The 20,516-nt window shown below is 44.0% G+C and overlaps 1 protein-coding gene across 2 annotated transcripts in view; it reads left to right on the plus strand.

The window, feature by feature from the left end:
• LOC142582439 (atrial natriuretic peptide receptor 1-like) overlaps positions 1-20,516 on the plus strand; it is a 279,999-nt gene that overhangs the window by 233,985 nt on the left and 25,498 nt on the right. For both annotated transcript variants that reach the window (XR_012828436.1, XM_075692164.1), the window contains exons 12-15: positions 7,051-7,288; positions 9,841-9,996; positions 16,579-16,747; positions 19,488-19,637. Coding sequence is in view for 1 of the 2 variants with exons in the window: in XM_075692164.1 (XP_075548279.1) it covers positions 7,051-7,288; positions 9,841-9,996; positions 16,579-16,747; positions 19,488-19,637 (713 nt within the window). In the remaining variant the exon portion in view is untranslated. The remainder of the gene's footprint in view (positions 1-7,050; positions 7,289-9,840; positions 9,997-16,578; positions 16,748-19,487; positions 19,638-20,516) is intronic.

A 20,516-nucleotide genomic window follows, 5' to 3' on the forward strand; every position in this document is an offset into this window, starting at 1 on the left:
TTCAGCAAAGCACTTCGTGTTTTTATGAGTATATGAATTCCGCTTTGATTTCCAAAATTTACTCTTTTCTGGAACACAAAAAGAAATCGCGTACATATGTGTAACAATGCGAGCGCGTGGGGTACGTGTTTGTTGCCATCGTCCTGTAACTTTCTTGCACTCGGAGTTGTATAATAATGCTTTCTCAGCCAATAGAAACGGTCATGTTGACTCACAGGTCGTAAACTTTGCTAACAGTCGCTTACGCTTTCATCCATTCACTCATGCGAATTGCCTGTCGCGTCTCCTTTTCTTCGTGAGGAGTTTATTTGTCTTCTTAAGGGCCGTTTTAGTGAAAGGGTCTAGCGACCTGAAACAGAGTCGTGTTTGGAGTGTCGAGAACTTCTTTTTCATTCTGCGTTTCGCCGAAGACCCTTTGCGGCGCTGTTTGAGATCCTGATTAGGCTGCATGTTTACAGTGCAGGATCCCTACATAAAGGCGACCGATTGCAGTGAGAACGTTTTGTGACAGAACGCAAATGACTCGTTCATCTCTTCCTTATTCATAGGACTTCTTGTCCACTCTTTTTTTTTTCTAAGTATAGGACATGATTCCGTCGAAGCGAGTTTGCATTATCTGGCATTCCCTGCGCAAACTAGATCAGTTCCTTGGCGTACTTGAGCATATAGAAATGATATAGAGCGTACAGAAAGTTCGCATTTATTTTTGTACTTGTAGAGGTTGTAAACATCGCGAATTGCGTACTATATACGGTGCGATCGAAAGAAAGGGCAGAAAAGTGCCATATTTTTTGTATTTTCTACGTCTGCATTATGATCATATATTAGTGTGGGTGCAATTTGATTATAAATTGCTTTCTTCTCACTGTTCGTTGATAGCGGTAAAATGCCTGCAACATGCTTTTTGACTTCATGTTTGCCCTTGTAAAACAGTGATGACAAATTTGAATTGTACTCTCAGGCACCACAAATTACACCAACTTTTTTTGCTGTTGAGATATCTTAGCCTCGCGATCAAGAATAGGAAAACTATCGCCAGTGAGTAAGGCTAAGTCATGTTAATATATTTTTTCGAACGGCTTAATATCGTTAATGTCAGGTACATGACGTTAATATGATAACATATAATATTAATATAATAATATTGAGTTGTATGGTTTTGGATATTATTTCCAGTTTCAAGAAAAATGAAATACCACTCGCGTCGTAAGCCATTATTTGTTCTTGTGTCCCCAAGTTTATCAGCATAGATAATCAGGTTAGGTAAATGGTGGTATATACCGGTGAAATAGTTAGAACAGTACCCGAAGAACTCACACTAAGAGAACTTTGCAAAATTTTGTCCTGGCTTTGTTTCATCGCGACGTTACATGATTCGTTTTGTGCCCTTTTCCCTTTTATCACACTTCGTGTCTTTGTCCTTGGGTTTCGTAGGGTCTCACAGAGAACAATAGCGGGTCACTGGAGACGTCAGACTGATTGTGTTACTGTGCGCGTGGTTCACTCCAAAGGATGCGCTGTGCCGACTTCATAATCCAATTGCGCCCTCGGCGAAAGCAAACAGTGTCAATGCCTCTGCCAGCCTGAGCGCGAAGGGCTAACAAGTAGGTTGAGGCTTTTTGTTCGGTCTCATGGTGACGACAACATTGATCTCCATGCTAGACGCCGGTCATTGTTTCTCCGAAAGGGCCCTGCATGCTTCTATGATTTACTTCTGTCCAACTATACACGTGGAGCACTTTTTTGAATATCATTCCTGGGGGCACTAATTTCATGCAGTTGCAGTGTTCTCACAGGTAAACCGCCTAACTTACAGAAAATAATTTTGAAAGTCAACAGACTTGAGCTAATCTTACGGCTCTGAACTTATTACTTGGACAGATTACTTGGACAGGAGCAGGATCTAACATTAGACACAACCATATCCTTAATAATAACGTCTGGTTTAAGATGCGCACAGCGTCGTTCTTGTCCTCCATAGTATCTTCTGCTGCGCCCTACAGATAGCATACGCAGACAGTATTAATCAGGGTGCCTGCGTGGCGCTTAAAAAAACACAGAAATAACTGACTGCTTATGTGTCGCAGTAGCTCCGTGCTTAGCTTATCAGAGAGAAAGAGAGAAGAAAAGGGAAAGACAGGGAGGCCAACCAGATGGGAAGATCCGGTTTGCTACCCTACGCTGGGGAGAGAGGGATGGCGGAGGTAAAGTGATCGCTTATAGTTGCACTTCGCGGCAGGGAAACGGGCCACCTAGCGGCGGAGGTGTTGAGCAGGGTATGAAGAGATGGCTTCACGACGACGGTGTATCGCAAAGGGCGGATAGACAGAAACAGCGAACGTATTGTTTCGAGCTTCTGACTGACAGTACAGTAAAGAAAAATGAAATTGGTAATTATGTGTGGTGTTTAGTGGTGCAAGGGCCAGAGTTGGCCAAAGCCTATGCAAAAAAGTCACAGGCCTGCGTGGTACACGTAGCACCGTCCCACCGTAAGCTGGAGGGGCGGCTGTATAGTATACCGCCATTTTGCGTCGTTTTCACGATGAGTAACTGAAATGTTAACCCGGCGTCGCCGGCGAGCTGTGGCTTGTGCTGTTCTCTGCGCTGCGGTCTGTTGAGCCCGATGTTGCCTGGTTGCGAACGCGCGCGTAGCTCCACGATTAGCTTTTTCAGCAATGGTTCGTACCTTGCGAGGAGGGCGCCATAACAGGTACCGAAGAATAAACACAGGCATTCACATCCAAACACGCCGCACATATCACGTCCATTGACGCCTGGCACGATACGATGCAACCGCAACATGTCATGACACCTAGCCGACTACAACGTAACTGCAATGCAAAGTTTACTCGTGTCGACGTTAGGCGGCGCGCATCTCACATCGCATGTAAAATCGCATGACTCCTCGCGCGGTAGGAAACCTGCGTAGGCCGTTATTCCGCAGCAGCTGGCAAGCGCTGCCGTAGTGCAGTGGTGGAGTAGCTGAATGCCGCGCAGAGGGCCCGGGTTCGATCCTGGTGCGAACTGGGTGTATTTTTTTTTCTCATTCCTGGTGATAGCTGTGACGAGCACCGGCGGCGGCGGACAAACTTGCCCAATGAAATGGCTATTGTGTTATGCCCTTAATAGCTTACGCTCTAAAAGGAATTGTTTCTACGAACTGTGTCTAGCTGGCATCCTTAGCTTATAAGATGGTGGCCAACACATTTGTTTATGTAAACAGCAGCACTGCAATGTATCAGCTATACTTCGTAAACGCTGTTCTGTTATTTCCTTAAAAAACTACGAAAGATTTCACAAATGAAGGTTCTATGCGTGCTTCAATGCTCCAGAGATAAAATTTATAAACTACAGAAATTCTCGCGCATGCGCAGGCACATGCCGAATCACACCCGCCGCAGTGTCCTGTTATTGCACGAGTGGCACTAGCGCTAATATCACACAGTCGCGATCGACTATACGATTGAGAGTGTCCGACGTGATAGACACTAATATTTCTAAGAGGTGAAATTTCATCATAGAACACGCGGTGATATTCTTCATGAAAATTTGTGTCCCTAATAAACATGGACAGAAGTCATAAGTTCTTTCTTTTATGTTATTTTCTTTCTGATTGCAAACACGAAGGTCCCCAGACAACCACGAAAAGATAATCCCTCGTAGTCCCACATATTAAGAGTCGGCTAATGTACGTTTTCCGTCAAAATTAGCGGTCTAGTAGGATGCACGATCAGGCTTACGCTATTAGGAGGACAAATGAAGAAGAAAATTTACCGCATAGGCAAAATCGTATGCTTACGCTTTTAAATGCCCTATTGCTTCCTGGTCGGCACAGACGCAACGTGCGGTATCATCTCAGTAAAAACGAAACAAAACAAAGAAATTAAAAACAAAGATCAAGAAAAAAAGACACTCGTTCGGGCAACTTAAATATGAATTCGTGAATTTTGTTTGCGAGCGAGTGCTCAACTCTGGAACAGTGCCAACCACACGGATACACAGGTATAGAGTAGAAGTCCTGCTTGGGGGGTAATAGTTGTTTTCTTGTGTGTACTGGTTAGCAGAAACAAACGAGAGCACTATCTGGGATAAGAGATAAATAAATAGCCACAGAGTTCAACCTCTGAGAAGAGGAGCAGAAAAGCTATAATGAAATTTGGCTGCTTTGACAAGAATACTTGGCACCGACACCACAGCAGGTAGGACATTAGCTACCTCAACGCATCCGTAAAGAGTTCTCATTACTTTTCTACTTGTAGAAGGTGTTTGGAAGCCGGCCGTCATTGTTTACACAGTAAGTGTGGCCTCGCATATATGCTAGTGAGGAACGAGAAGAAAGGGAACAGAGGGGCCTGATTTTGCTAGTCACAACCATATGACGCCATCAGATAATGATGCCGACGAAAGCGTAAGGGCTGTTTGTAGTTTTACTTGAAGTTCAGAAGTGATAGGCTAAAAAAAATATTATGGGGTTTTGCGTGCCAAAACCACTTTCTGATTGTGAGGCACGCCGTAGTGGAGGACTCCGGAAATTTCGACCGCCTGGGGTTCTTTAACGTGTGCCTAAATTTAAGTACACGGGTGTTTTCGCATTTCGCGCCCATCGAAATGCGGCCGCCGTGGGCGGGATTCGATCCCGCGACCTCGTGCTCATCAGCCCAACACCATAGCTACTGAGCAACCACGGCGGGTGATAGGCTAAACGAACATAAAAGTGGACGAAAAAACCGCGCGCCGCCGGTGAGAGTCGAACCCACAGCCTACGCATTCTGGGTGATTGTGATTGTAAGTAGCTTGGGAGGCCACAAACGCGGACTGCAACAGAGGTTCAACGTTCAGAAGTTTTTTTTTTCTTTTTATAGTCAGTGAGATGCGCTATGGCACATTATTTAGGGAGTCGACTTGCTATGCACTCCTTAGCAGCTGGTACGGCATTATTCCCTTTGTGTCTTTCTGTATTCAGGGCGCTATATGAGTGGCCCTATTGTGAACCTAACAAAATTAAACCGCTTTTAATTTCTCTACGTGGAATAGGTCCTTATTGGCTACTGAGTAAATGACAATATCTGCTGTGGACTGATCCTTGTTGTTTTCATAAGTTACAAGAAGGCGAAAACAATAATAATAATAATAATAATAATATTTGGGGTTTTACGTGCCAAAACCACTTTCTGATTATGAGGCACGCCGTAGTGGAGGACTCCGGAAATTTTGACCACCTGGGGTTCTTTAACGTGCACCTAAATCTAAGCACACGGGTGTTTTCGCATTTCGCCCCCATCGATATGCGGCCGCCGTGGCCGGGATTCGATCCCGCGACCTCGTGCTCAGCAGCCCAACACCATAGCCACTGAGCAACCACGGCGGGTAAGGCGAAAACAACTGCGTGTCCCTAGACGAAAGCGACGTCTCTAAATTAGGGGCAGTTGTCCTTGGGGACGAAATTTTAACCGCCGTCAAAGTGCCAAATCAAAGGCTAATTAAGTGAGCTTGATACTTCATGCGAGTATAATGGTGATATACTGATGATAAAAGTGTGATACCTAATTATTTTTAATTAAGTTTATTGCGCGAGTTTAAATTGGTCTGAAAAGTTCGCAGAAGGTAGAGCTCTGTGCCAGCCCCCCTTCCTATTTGTCTGCTTACATTTACTTTCCTTAGATACTTTTATATCGTCTGCGCCTAAAACCATACCGGTGTGAGCAAAGGTCTCCTGCATAATGAAAATATCACTCGCGTTTACAGTTTAGGATTTACTCCGAAAGTTTGGTCGCTTCTAGGCACGTCCATGTAATCAAGCCCGTCTGCGCTCATTCCAGAAACGAGCTGCAACTGCTTCGGAGGCGTTTGCTAATGATTCCTAAAACCCGGACTGAAAACGGCAGCCTCGTGCTATTCTGAGCTGTACAAGTTCGAAAGTTCGAAAGAACAGACCACACCATTTGCGAATAGACGTTTCTTAAGTTTTCTTTTAGACCCTATAATGATTAATGATGGGCTTCCTCATTCTCACCGCTTCTGTACCGAGGTACTCTTTTATTAATGACGTAAAATTATGCTTCGAAGTTTATCACATTTATTGCAAACGTTTGCGCGAAGTCAACGTGTACACTCGGTGGTGACTTTCATCATGTCCGTATTGTTTCACTTTCTTACTCTTGATCCATAGTATTCAGTTGCGCTTGAAAAAACCAAAACGAGATATAGAACCGCACGGGTCGGTTTTTAGAACAATGTGCTCCCCTCCTATACAGCTGTACGAATAGGCGAGATTTAACTGTTCGGATAGCATAAAGGAACTCGCCAAAGAATGATGACAAGAAAACTACGCGACAAATAGACGTGTTTATTAGCACATCACTGATGTTTAACCGCATATAATGTTACTAAGTTACCGGTGGTAATGAATCACCTCGTTTATTTGCCTATAAAGACATAAAGAACCTGCTTGTAGCTCTGTAAACAACAACTGTCAAGTATATGTTCCTCCTTAGGTAGCCGACCTTGCGCACCCGTTAAATGAGTAGCCGTTGAATTGCTCACCTCTTCATGTGTCGTGTAATGACACCAGCGCTACAGCCCGCTGCTGTCTTCTGAGGAGGCTCGAGCTGTTTTAATCAAGTTCAGTCACAACGAAATCACGGCCTCCGAGCTTCGCAGCCGAGAACTCCCGGTCGCACGTTCGTGAAAAAGTTTTGCCAATAGTGAATCTGTCACCTCCACTTGCGTTAAACACCATTAGGTGGGAGGCACAATTTCATCAGGCATTTATATCTCATCGCCGGGCTCAGACAGAGAGCCCTCCCCCCCCCCTCCGCACCAAGGGCCGAAACACGCACTTTGCCGACGTCTATTTACGGGACCGGAAGGAAGTATTGGGGGGGCTTCCTGAGTGGGTTGGGTTGTTCCCCCTTACATCGCTTTTTTGGAGTATTCTTTCTGCTCGTCGCCTAAAGAAAAGCTTTGTTTACACAGTCGGCATGACTACCGCGTTTGGCGAGCACAAAAGAAACGTTCCGTTACAAACGTTTTCTTTTTGCCATCTCACAGGACATCCTGGAAAACGAGGAGATTAAGCTGGACTGGATGTTTCGCTTCTCCCTCATGCACGATCTTGTCAAAGGCATGGCGTACCTGCACAACAGCGAGATTCACAGCCACGGTAACCTGAAGTCGTCGAATTGCGTGGTCGACAGCCGTTTCGTGCTCAAGATCACAGACTTTGGGCTGCACAACTTGCGCGCCTACGACGAGAACGAGAATGAAGATACTTACGCCTACTGGAGGAGTAAGTTGGATGAATTCATTGTGAATGATCCACGCCGAGCTATATTAGAGACGCGATTGATAATTATCATAAACTACCGGTCAAGTATTTAAAACTTGAAGCAAAGGTTGTTAAAGCGGCGCTGTTGATCCCTGCGCATCGCCGTGCGTAGCACGTGGCACTGATGCAGCACGCCCTAAGACAGGAAGGCTGCGGCATTCCCTGCGAGGTGTGATATTAGTATATGGTTGAGGATGTGTTCTTTATGCTGCCGAAAGCTACACCGCATCATTAAGGACAGACTGGAGTATGAGGGCGCCGAATAGGTCTAAAGACTATGTGAGGAATACGTGCTACATAAAAGTGTTTTTTCCGAGCGCGATAGAAGATCGCAAATTCACGCAAAATTACCGCGCGACTGGTCGCTCGAAGCACTTTGCGTGTATTCGCGGCCTTCTTTCATACTCGGAAAAACACTTATGTAGAACGAATTGAGCAACAGAAAGCTGTAGCGGGAGCTTTTCATACCGCTCGACAATTTTCTCATTCACACTTTTCATCTAAATATAATATTTGAAAAGTTTATTAATAATTTAAGACTAATTACCTAATTAGGCGGAATGAAAAAGTTGAGTGTCCCCGTGCGACCGCAAACAACATCACTTTGTTCTGCCCAGCTACGTGGCATTCGAATATTTTCAAACTCTAGCTAGAGTTAGCTGGGACACCCTGTATAAGAAGGCACAGAGACCATACTGAGACCAGTATTGCCACCTAAACATCACCAGCAGGGGCGATTATTCGGAATACCATTTTACAAGCACTTGTCAGAATGACAATAACTGCACGATTAACAAATAATAACATTAATTAACAACGACGGCGTAACACTCTATATATACAACGCGCCCTTTACTTGTACCTCAGAATTATGTAACGCATATTCTTCAGCGAGACCAACCACGTGGAAGTTTCCTAAGTTTAAGTTCGCAAGGCATGCACTCGCAACTGATTTGCGTGCTTCGCAAAAGCAGTTAGCGCTGGTTTATCAAAGAAGCAACACTGTTATAAAGAGTGCTTCGGTTAAACCCTAGCCTACTTATGTCACCATAATCACGTTTGCATCGCTTCTATACATCATGACCACGACATATAGATTCTTCCCTTACTTCTTTTCCTGCTCTCCTCCTCGTCCTAGGGTCATTCTTTTCCCGTATCCCCTTCCATATGCAGATAATTCTGTAATCACCTACATGTACGCCGGTATAAATCTCGGCATTTCATTAAAGAGCTTTCTCTTTCTCTCTCCTGATGTACTACAATTTTTCTAGCTGCGTCGAGCCAGCACTGTGTTAACTCTGAAGACTGCACGAGAGTTTATGCCACTGAATGTGAAACTTCTGTAAGAGTTTCATAATCACACTTTGAGAGCAATGATGGTTTAGGGGGATTTTTGCACGAATTTACTCATACTTACTATTGATCGAGACAAGCTTTTGAATACCATAAGTACGCTCTATAAAATTTTTTACCGCATAGGGCGTATCTTTACCCCAAGCAATTGTCGCCATCTGTCTTGCTCGACTTTCCTTTCTTGAAGGCGTGTCTTGCTCGACTTTCCTTTCTTGAAGGCCTGTCTTGCTCGACTTTCCTTCCTTGAAGGCCTGTCTTGCTCGACTTTCCTTTCTTGAAGGCCTGTCTTGCTCGACTTTCCTTTCTTGAAGGCTCCATGTTTGATAGATTCCTGTCGAGAATAATATGCCGCGCTTACAACACGCATGCCGTTCGTGTCCTGGAATTACAGGGCGCGCAGCGTCAAAAAAAGGAAATGCACGCAGGATAGACAGCGACTATTGTTTGGGGACAAAATACGCCCAAAAGTGTGCAAATTGTATTCCTTATTGTTACTGAAATTTCTCGTTTTTCCTCCGACTATGATTAATGATGTACACGCTGAAAATTCACCTCAATGACGAACTACAACGAAATTTCGGTTCACGTTAGAAGCAGTTTCAGATGGAGTAGACATTGAGCAGTCTCTATGCAAAATTTTGTTTTATTTACGAGTTAATGCGTCACGAAAGTCTGATGAATATACGCATTTTTAAAATCCAAACTAAATAACAAACAAAAAAGCGCCATCATCGCCGGAAGTGACGCATGACTCAGAACGCATGTCTCCTCGGTGCGACCTCCGAGATCGGGCACCGCCCGTGGCTGCCTGTGGTGCGCTGAAACATCTCTGAGGTGACGTGCTGGGATTTTCGTCACATCCGCCCAGCACAGTTTGCACGCGTCGTCTGCTTAGGTGCCATTTAAAAGTGAATAATAAGAAAACTAGGCAATTACCAGCCCTGTCGCTCTGTGAATATCGCTTCACTAGTATCGCTACTAAGTTATTACCTATTTGCCCTCAGTGAAAATTTGTTGCATTTAGCCTTAAGCTAAACTTCTTGCTCGTTCCCTCTCGTTACTTCTTGCTGATTTCTTGTCGGTGAGGTTTATTTAAGTCCTTGTGAGAGATAGGTGCAGTAATGCCACCCAGCACTTAATGTGTCATTTTCTTTCTACAGGGAAGTTATGGACAGCACCAGAGCTTCTGCGATCCCCGGAAGCCCCCGTAAGCGGGACGCAGAAAGGGGACGTTTACTCGTTTGCAATCATTTCGCACGAGATCGCCGTTCGCCAGGGAGTTTTCTACTTGGGAAATATTGACATGAGCCCCAAAGGTGAGATTCACAATCATGAGCAGAAAGTTATGCGGCGGAGTACGTGGATCACATGAGATGCTTAATCAACGAAGTTCAGGAAGTTTTCAGCTTGTGTCAACCCTTTTTCGCGTCTATTATCATGCAATGACAGGTCGCTAAAAGTGGTAGCAAGTGTTTGGTGCTGAAAATAATTGCTCGGCTTTATAGTAAGTAATAATAATGGAATATATAGTATTCACTATTTACTCGTTCTTTATCGTGCTATTGCTGTAGATAAAGAAAGCAATAAATGACTTTCTTAACGTCTGAAATATGTGTTGCTTGTTAAAATGTCTTCCTTCTGATTATTGCTAAAGGAAGAAAGATGTTGTCAATATGTGTATACGTTTTTCGGCCTTGAGCTCAGCGTTTTATTTAATCTTACCTATCTGTTTAATAAGAATTATACAACAAAGTTTAATTTCCTCAATTAAGACAGACGTACGAATAATGTTTCCTAATACGTTGACGTGCGCCCATAAGCTGCTGCTGATCATGAAATAAAAAAAAAACACAAGATGGCGCTTCGCCGTAGCTTCACGTAAATCCCCTTACGTAGCACCAACTAGTAGCACCAACTTCCTGCAGCAACTTCCGGTTTCGTTCAAGCGAAAAAAGGTACAAAATGCGCACGCCCGACGTGCCACGTTGCATTGTTCGGATGTGGAACTTCAACAGGTCAATCCATTAGTTAACGTTACATCATAGCCTTTCGCTGCTTTCTCTTTCCCTTCGGGCGAACAAGCAGGAGAGAGCCTGGTTCTCTTGTTTCCGTTCCGATCTTCTCACTCGCCGCGTCGACAGCGTGTTGGCCGAGCGGCCAGCAACGGCACCGCGCAATGACACGGGCACGGTGCAGAACACGGGTGAATCAAGTGAACTCTATGCGTGCGAAAGGCGAACGAAAAAGGCGAATGATGCGCCCCAAGCGCTTGTCGTCTCCTAGCTGCATGCTCTTGGAACGAACCAGAAGGTGCACTGATGTTATCTTCCAATCGCGTAGCACGGCGGCGAGGTCAAAGGAAGGAAGAAAGGAAAAAGTGGGGAAGGAAAGGCAGGGAGGTTAACCAGTTTAGCTCAACCGGTTTGCTACCCTAGACATGGGAGCGGGATGGGGGGGGGGGTGAAAGATGGGGAGGAGAGAGAGAGAGAGCACAAAGCACAGCCCACACATCGTCAGTTACACTACGTCATTCTTGCGTAGTACGTGACATCACTGTCACAGCCGCTTGTCCAAGCCCGTCTCTCAAAAACCGAAGTAGTCCCTTCGTCGCCTTCAGCTGCGATTTCTTCAGTCGGTGGCATGTGAAAATCGTTTCAACTGATAATGGCATATTGTCAAGGTGCACTAGAACGGACGCTAGAGACTGTCTCTGAACATTATATTCAGGAAAGTCGCACAAAATGCGTTCCAGCGTCTCCTCGCAAAGACAGGCATTGTAGAGAGCGTTGTCGGCAATTCGAATGCGAAATGAGTAAGATTTAATAAATACCACCCCTAGCCGTAAGCGATAAAGCAAAATGGCCTCCCTTCGGCGGAGTCCAGTTGGCATACAGAGATGTATAAAAGAGGGCAGGTGGTATTGACGATTGCTCCGGTTGGTCTGGCTGCTTGGTGTGCACCATAGAGAGAGCGTGATCTCCTGTGCAAGCACTCGAAGTCTGCTGGCTGCGTTGGACCGTGAAAGTGGTATGGCCTCTTCCTGTGTCAAAGCTTTTCGCTATCTTTAGGAGATTCAGGGGGTTTACCTTCACGTGCTGAATCAAGCTTAGCGACTAAGCAAGCGTCATTCATTTTCAGGCCGAGAATGTAAGCTATAGCACGTGCGCGGAAGCCAGTGAGGCAGTGATATTTTTTTTTTCATTTCAGGAGCTTGTACTGTTGGCAAGGGCTCATTAAATAAACAATCATTGTAGATTTAAAACAACGTTTATTTACGGATTGAAAATTATAAATTTTTATGCATTGAACTGTGTAGTTGCCGTCGGGAGCAGTATGCGAATAACCGAAAGAATATTTTGTTGAAGTAAAAGAACCATTATTATTAAAATAAAAAATGAAATATAAAGTATTATTGCAATAATTTATAGTGAATGAATCTCCTTACTCCCGCTGGCACCTATAGAACGCCTGCTGACTAGAAAGATAACTGGATCTTTTTTTTGTCTACTGATATGAAGTAATTAAATATCTGTGCTAATCATATGGTTCTTTGCTGCTCTGTTTAGTTCATCGTAGCTGGCCCAACAGCCTTTTCCACACCGTAGGCTTCCATATTTCAAGCAACAGCGCCTGGACAATGTTCCTCCTGCTGCTTCAAACAAAAACTTACAAACTGTTAAACACACAATGTTGGGAAGCCCAACTGCTTAAACGAAACGTGATACGTGAACCTAGACAAGTTTGTGTTTATGTCATCCATTTACTCACGGTGCGTTCAGCGAAGAAGACCCCCGTATTATCCGCGATGATTGCATTCGACCAACGCGAGTGCAAGGGCTCAGAGCGACAGCCTTGGTTTAGGTCTCTGCGGATTCTGAGATGCGGATGGCGTTCAGGAGAACCGAACGTCCAAACTACGAAACTACGTTAGGGGTGGGCTTACCAAGCCGGGACACAATCCTTTATCGCCTTGGTTGCAACCAGATCCTCGAGATCTAAGATGGCCATTCTTTGCCGGCGGACACTGCAAAACAATCGCTACAAGGGGAGACGATCAGCACACAAACCGCGACCGCTTTTCTTCCTGGTGACTATTCGGGAGCTTTGCGACAATCGCTGTGAGCCGAGACGCCCTGATATCGAATGCTCGACCGGCTGCGCACAGCGATCGCATCGAACCGCTTGCACATAAAGATGATCATTCTTACTAAAATAGATCGAGCGCCGTAAAATACATGTTCCGGCTTCTGGGTATAATAATGAAAGGAAGCTTGCCACGAAATATTTTTTCACTTTATTTATTGCTCATCCATGTTTGCTCGCTCTTCTAAAACATGTAAGCCTCGACTTGTGCGCACTTAGGTATTTGCACCAGAGTCACCTTCGAGATGTTAGATGGGCGACGATTACGTCATCGACGTTACAATAAGATTCCCGTAGATCTCACGCCCATGTTAGAATCAATTCCTTTATAATCGTTTCCTTTATATGACATCCGAAGGGCCGCATAAGACGTTCAATTCTTTATTTTCAGCTTAAGCAATTACTTATCCATGCGACACCTGTGTTGAAGTATCAAACATAATGATGCGCCATTAACACTTCGATCGACACCTCTGGCGAACATGTGATCAGTCGATCATTCCCGCTAAGTCTATTCGGCAAGGCACCCACACCAAAATTAGAGAAAAAGGCAAGGAAGCTAGCTCCGTATATTACGCCTGACAAACTTTAATGCGATACTATTATCAGGATTATCAGGATTGCGCTGCCTCCGCGATCGGCTTACATTACAAAGCAGATTAAAGCTCAGCAAAGGAGATATCGTGCACTGGTGTCGGCATCACCCAATCACCAACCTTTAATTCACAGTCTCTGGAATCAGCTAACTTTGTTCAGCAAGAAACCGAGCTTCAATTCAAAGAAAGAAATGAAAGCTTCAATTTTAACATGTACCCGTCAGGCAGCTCTAACAAACTTATACAAACGTAAATTTCGGCATTATTGGAGTCATAATAGGACTTGCAAAGCATTGTCCCAAAAGTGTATGGTTGAACTTTTCTATGTTCGCTACCAGTTACCATTAGTTTATCCACTAAATCTTCACGGATGTCCCTTGTATCAGCGTCTCTCTGATGATCTGTGGACACACTCTTTGCTCTTTACGCGTGGAGCAGCATAGACTTTGGTGGGCTTTCACGGGGATCTTTCCATGAAATAACATTGCCGATACCTTTACATAGTCAAGTACCACATGAAATCTGTTGCCTGCATTGCCTTGGTAATAATGAGCAACGCAAATTAAGGGCCCATTATTAAGACTTATATCTGTCTAACCTAAGACCCATAACACCCCAAAGCATATTTTATTGCCCTGACTACCTGGTTCATCAAAGAATGCAGATGAGAAGGAAATTGTGTATTGAAGAATAAGTGTAACTGTCTCCTCGAAAAGTGAACGTTGCCGCCTCTGAACTGTTTTCTGTGCCAACTTTACAGACAGGTGGTATGAATATATGAGCGTATCTAATACTCTTTAACAAGCGTTCAAATATATCAGGGTTAATAATAGCAGTGCACTGAAAACGAACACAAAGCAAAGCGTCTTTCCTTTCTTCGTCTTTCACACCTTTCTTCGTCTTCATTTTCTGTGCGCTGTTATTTCCTATGACCCAATGCCCACTTCCCAGTTTTAGATCCTCTTCAGTCCAAATGGAATTCTTCCCCGACTAATCACTAAATGTTCCAATATCTCGACGGAATTTATTGTGGATTTTCACGTGTGCAGTCGACTAGCAATGATTCAAACTCGGAGAAGTAAACGTCCAGGCCAATTCATAGCTACCACCAATCTGCTAGCCTCCTCATTACCTATGAAGTTCGCGTGACTGCCTCAGAAAGGTGTTAGTTCGGGGTTAAATCTCCGGACCTGGCCGAATTGTTCTTCTATTGCACAGCTTGCTTACCCAGAAACCCATAGAGACATCTTTTGTAGGTGCGTGTACTGTATGACAATCTTCTTTGTTATGGAAATTTCTCCATCTTGCGGATTTCCGCAGACCTGAGTGCCTTAGTTATGCTTGTCACGAAGTTACCAATATATATTGAAGGTTAACCATGCAAGCAAGGCCTCAGGTTATTTCTGTCCATTCAAACTTTTGCCTGCCTAGAGCAGGCGGTAGCACGGCCGTTAATCGTTGTAGTAAATTCAGCTTCCGGAACACTTGTCTAGAAAGTAGACGCTGTCTCCTCGGAAGTGCGTTCCCGCTGTCTATTGTAGATGACTGGTTCGAGCTAGCTTGCTTGGTGCATGCATTGCCTAACAGGCTTCTTACCGCTATAGTAGCGTTTCTCGCTTTGCTACCACTGCTTCCACCGCTCCATTTTATCAAAAGAACCCTCATTTACAACCATTAGGCACCAGTAGTTGAAAGGGGGTAAATACGGGCCTTATCGCTTCCTCCGGCCTATCGCGTGCTACAGCGGCTGCCCCTGCAGTATGCTGACAGTGCGACCAGTGGAGGGAGCAGTCAAACTGCCGTTATGCAGCTTTTATCTTGACATCCAATGTACTTACGCGTACGTACACCACTGTGCTTATGTGTTCAATAAATTTCTGATGTCTATGTCTTCTGTGGAAACATTGGCACAGCTTTTTGAAAGTTCTGTCTGCCCAGCCACCTACATTAGACGGTGCAAACGCATGCTACGGCACTCTCCCCTCCCTCCCTTTAGATAAGTGAGTCTGTACATTTGAGAGTAACGCTTCTGTGATTGTTTACTGCTCCACCAGATAAAGCGCCGCCAATATGGCAGCGTAGTGGCGCATACCTTTCACGTGCGGTCGCGTGACTGGCCCTCTTCGTGCTTCTCTAATGCATTAGCCGTGTGCCTGTGCACTGTTTCGCTCGGGATTCTGCCGAGCAAAGCATACTGTTTTGTAGGCAGTACTTCTCGCAAAAATACTTATAGTTCTTTTTTATCAGATTATATATGCGGGTTTTAGTAATTGAGAAATGATAATTCAAAGAAACGCGTATGGTTCCTCGGAATTAGAGGCAACTTCGTATGTGTCTATAAAAATGTTCAGCAAGAAAGAAACACGTACGCATACATTATTGGGATAGCCTACATGCCTGAGCTACGCCATATATATGCGCGTGATTTTTCTCTTTTAAAAAGTTTTATCCCGATATTGGCGTAGCTCATATATATATATATATATATATATATATATATATATATATATATATATATATATATATATATATATATATTCCATATTCATTCATTCTGACGAAGGCCGTGCCACGGCCGCAACGTTAAAACATTAAAAGTGCAATTTTCGTAAGTGTGCTCCTTCGTTTATTCAACTACACACACACACGCACATATATAAATATATATATATATATACAAACAAGAGAAGGGGAAATGAGGAGCTCGACTTTCGTTAATCCTGACCATAGAAATCCAACAAACAATGAAGCCAAGGAAAGCATCAAGCAAATTACTTTACGTGTCAATTGTAATGTAGAAAAACATGAAGGGAAATAAAAGTGGACGAAATTATCATTTGTCCCCGGTGGGAGCCGAACCCACAACCTCTGCATTGCGCGCGCATTGCACTGCCAATTGTGCGGCGGCGACAGTTATCAATTCGCCCAATAATCTGGGTATTTGTTTTACTAGTATTTATGTTCTACGATATATATATATATATATATATATATATATATATATATATATATATATATATATATATATATATATATATATATATATATATATATATATATATATATATATATATAATCTTGCTTATACAACGAGTACAGTAAGCTGTGTCTGGGAATTAATCTCATATCTAACTTGCAAATTTTGTTTTCTCCCCCCAGAGATCGTGGAACAAGTAATATCTGAATCCAAGCCACTTTTCCGGCCTGTGTTCGACGAAGTCGAGTGTCCGGACGAAGTTCGACAACTTATCACAAAATGCTGGGCTGGAGACTCAAATGAGAGACCCGACTTTCAGACTTTGAAACCGCTTATCAGAAAGCTGAATAAGTAAGTAGAAGCAACAGAACAAGTTATCTTGCATTTTTGTACAGCCAGTGCACGCACCTTCAGTTCCCGGTGCAGGCATTCAGGCCTCAAGCACTTTTTTTACGAACGGAACTGTCGCCCTTTCACGAAAGAACTAATATTATGCAGATACTATAAGCAAACATGGATATATATTCAAATGCGAGCAACTCATGCGTCAAACAAAGCGAAGCTCTATTAAGCTGTTCTCGCACCCATAGAAAGACCTAGGGATCCGGTTCCCCATTGCTGGAAGTCTATCCAAGACTTTGCAAACGCTTGACCATATCCGATGCAATTCGTTCACTGTACCAGAGCCTTTTCAGACACTTTGCTATATCCGAGGTTAGCACTTGTGCAAGTTGTGTTATATGGACTCACGTTCCTCTATACTTCTCTGGTTCTATTGAGCCGGTGTCCGACTGCGCGTTTGAACGGCCTGGTGATACAGTGGCTTTATAGTAGCTACGGTGATGGCAACCGCAGTTATCACAGCGAAGAAGAGCTGGGCTATCACGTTGCTGCTGCACCGGAAGAGATGCCGGATAGTGGGTCGTCGCCCATTTTCGCGCAAAGGGTTTCCCGCGGGTTTACTTGCGCTAGTGTCACCTAACCTTTCCATGTTGAGCGTAATTGTTTCCCGTGCCATTTTGCTATTATCTACGGAGAAAAGCGAGAAGAATCTAGGACACTTACTTTATGAAGAGCATTAGTGCACACTTTATTGCTGATTTGGGACACATGATTTCGGCGGCGTTTCCGAATGGCCGCAGAATTACAACGTGTTACATGATAGCATAATAAGCGGCAAGTCAGATGCGCGTAGTGGGAAGTAAGCCAGTGTGTTTTGTCGCACGGCTAGAATACTCCTGATGCATCAGGTATAATTTTTGTACTAATCGGAATAAATAAGTCTGTATACGAAAAAAGTAAGAAAGCGGCAGCGGGGATAATGCACGTGCTATGCACCGCTTTTGGCTGGGCAATAGCTGTATTGAGTGATGTGCCTAAATTAGGATGGTATACAGATTAAAAGTATGCTGTCACTCGCACATTTCGTAGTGCAGTAGTTCGTAGAGAATACCTCATTTTTCGACGCGTGTCTATTCCAATCTACAGCTTTCGAAGTTCCCAACGTCGTGATCATCAGTCGCTCAACGCACGATTTAAATTTGTGCCTGCGGGCGTGAGTGGGCAGGGAGTTTAATTAAAGCTTAAAGCCCCTGAACCACTCTGAACTGGAAAATTTCTTATATAATGGCAACTGTGTACTAGCTTACAGTGAGTATTCACTGCAAATTTGTTTCGGTATGATGCCTTAATAGCAACGTTACAGGCATTTGATGAACGACTACGTGGCCACACCAGTATCGTGCTCGCCTTTGTTACCTTCACCAGGGTGCTCTCTCCTGCAGGCCGCGTACACTCAGCCCCTCCATCTTAACAAATCTGTTAAGTGCTGCGACAGCGATGGGTGATGTCAGGCAACAAGAAAGGAGAATCAAAAGAAGGGCTGCTCCATTGTCCGCCCGTGATCGCCCTAATCGTGACAGCCACGGAATGGGCGTTTCACACAAGGATCAGTGGCGCACAGTGGGCGAGCGTCGCCTCCCTTCGCAGAACACACAGCCTGCATGTATGCTTTCGCCACGTTCGCGCTCTCGGTCATCGATCACATAACAGCTTTTACTATTGTGTCGTCTTGTGTATAAAACCTGCTGGCCATATGAAGAAGCGGCCGGGAGACCCCAAAGAGGCATACAAGATATTTTTCTATTGAGATTTTTGGGACGTTCGTGCGGCGCATAGCGAAACTGTATTCACGTCCTTCTGTACCCAGATACGTGTGTTTCCTTAAACCTGTTCAAAATATCAGACGTTGGTTTAGGGTTGCTTCAGAACAATTCAGTACCAAAGTCGTTTGTGTGTGTGTGTGTGTGTGTGTGTGTGTGTGTGTGTGTTTGTGTGTGTGTGTGTGTGTGTGTGTGTGTGTGTGTGTGTGTGTGTGTGTGTGTGTGTGTGTGTGTGTGTGTGTGTGTGTGTGTGTGTGTGTGTGTGTGTGTGTTTGTGTGTGTGTGCCTGAACATGGCTGTTACTTTCCATGTTTTTCGGCATATTGGCAATGGAGTTGAAGGCACTGTCCGTATTCTTTGCTATTGCATTGTAGCCATAATTTATTTGATGTGTGAATGCTTTTATTACAAATTGCAGTGCCATTATTGAAGTTGTGGTTTTATAATTTACATGTATTCAGTTGGATGTGCTTTCCGCAATTCCCATTTCATAGAGGTCTTTCTAACATTAAAATGGGGATTAGTGAAGGAACGAGTCTTGGAAAATCATTCCGCTTTATCGCAAAAGCATTGGTGCGGGGGGGGAGGGGGGTGAGGTGTTAGACCTTGGTCTGTACTAAGCTTTTTGTTTGGATGGAGCTGGCCTAAAGCAGACTGTCTGCAGGAACCAGCTAGTGAAATAGTATCAGAGATGACAAATCTTAACTTAGGCATCACACTTTGCGTCATCCGAACCATCGAACGTGTTGACTTAATCCTTGCCGTCTCCCAATAGCATTTTCCTCTCATTTGTGTGCTTTCCGTTACAAATAAGTTTTGTCGAATCAGCGATTCATTATTTCCCGGTAAATTCTACACATTCTACACATTCTACATATTTATTGTAATATGTAACAGGAATAATCCAGATAGAATATATTTTACTACAGAGAATCCGAGAGCGGGAACATCCTGGACAACCTCTTGTCACGGATGGAACAGTACGCCAACAATTTGGAGTCTCTCGTGGAAGAAAGAACTGCGGACTACCTCGAAGAAAAGAGAAAAGCTGAAGATCTTCTTTACCAGCTCTTGCCTAAGTATGCGTTGTGTATTTATACTTATCCCAGTGCTATCGGCAGTGTGACGCCTGTTGAGTGCCCGCAATATATGAGTGGTTTACCGCTTTAATCATCTGGTAACAAATAGCACACCTGTTGGCAAATCTTGGCTGCTTCCTTTTAGATTACTCTGACGAACTGTGGTAGCGTAATCTTTCAATACTAAAAAAATCTGCTGTGAAAAATCTTAAATTGTTGACATTGTGTAACACAAGGTCGTAAGCTACAGTGCCAGCTTTATAACTGATGACACTTATATCTTTATTTTTATTATTTCCTCCAGGAGCGTAGGAATAACAAATGTTCTACTTTAAATTTTTAGACAGCCATACACTGAGCAAAATTACGTTTGAAATATGAATGCACAGCAAGGCACGCGTTTCAGCTTCCATACTTTGACGAAGGATGTGCTACAGGGACTTGTGATCGTGTCGCTTGTGCGTTGCTGCGACAAGGAAATCTGTCCCTGTCATTTTAAACGGTGCTTGCTGCTTATCGACGTCATCTTCATGCATTAACATTTGGCTCTGCCATTCTATAAAATAATATTGGCTTTAATTTTGAATAATACCTGAAAGTAATAGAAAGTGATAGAAAACGCGAACGGACAGGTAAACGATGCACCTGCATCGCTAAGCGTCACTACATGCTCAACGCACTTCGATATTTACACTTCCTGTTATTTACACTAACGGATGAGCGTGATTCAAGCACTTTCGGTTATGAAGAAGGGTAAAAAGAAGGACCACTGAAAGAATAGATACAGTCCGTCATGATGCTTCCCGACCAGACAGTGCTTCTGTCAAAACGTCGCCTTCACGTTCGGTTATGTGAAGAATGTGCTTATTCAGTCCCACT

Source organism: Dermacentor variabilis, chromosome 5, assembly GCF_050947875.1.
Source record: "Dermacentor variabilis isolate Ectoservices chromosome 5, ASM5094787v1, whole genome shotgun sequence".
NCBI classification, from domain to species: domain Eukaryota; kingdom Metazoa; phylum Arthropoda; class Arachnida; order Ixodida; family Ixodidae; genus Dermacentor; species Dermacentor variabilis.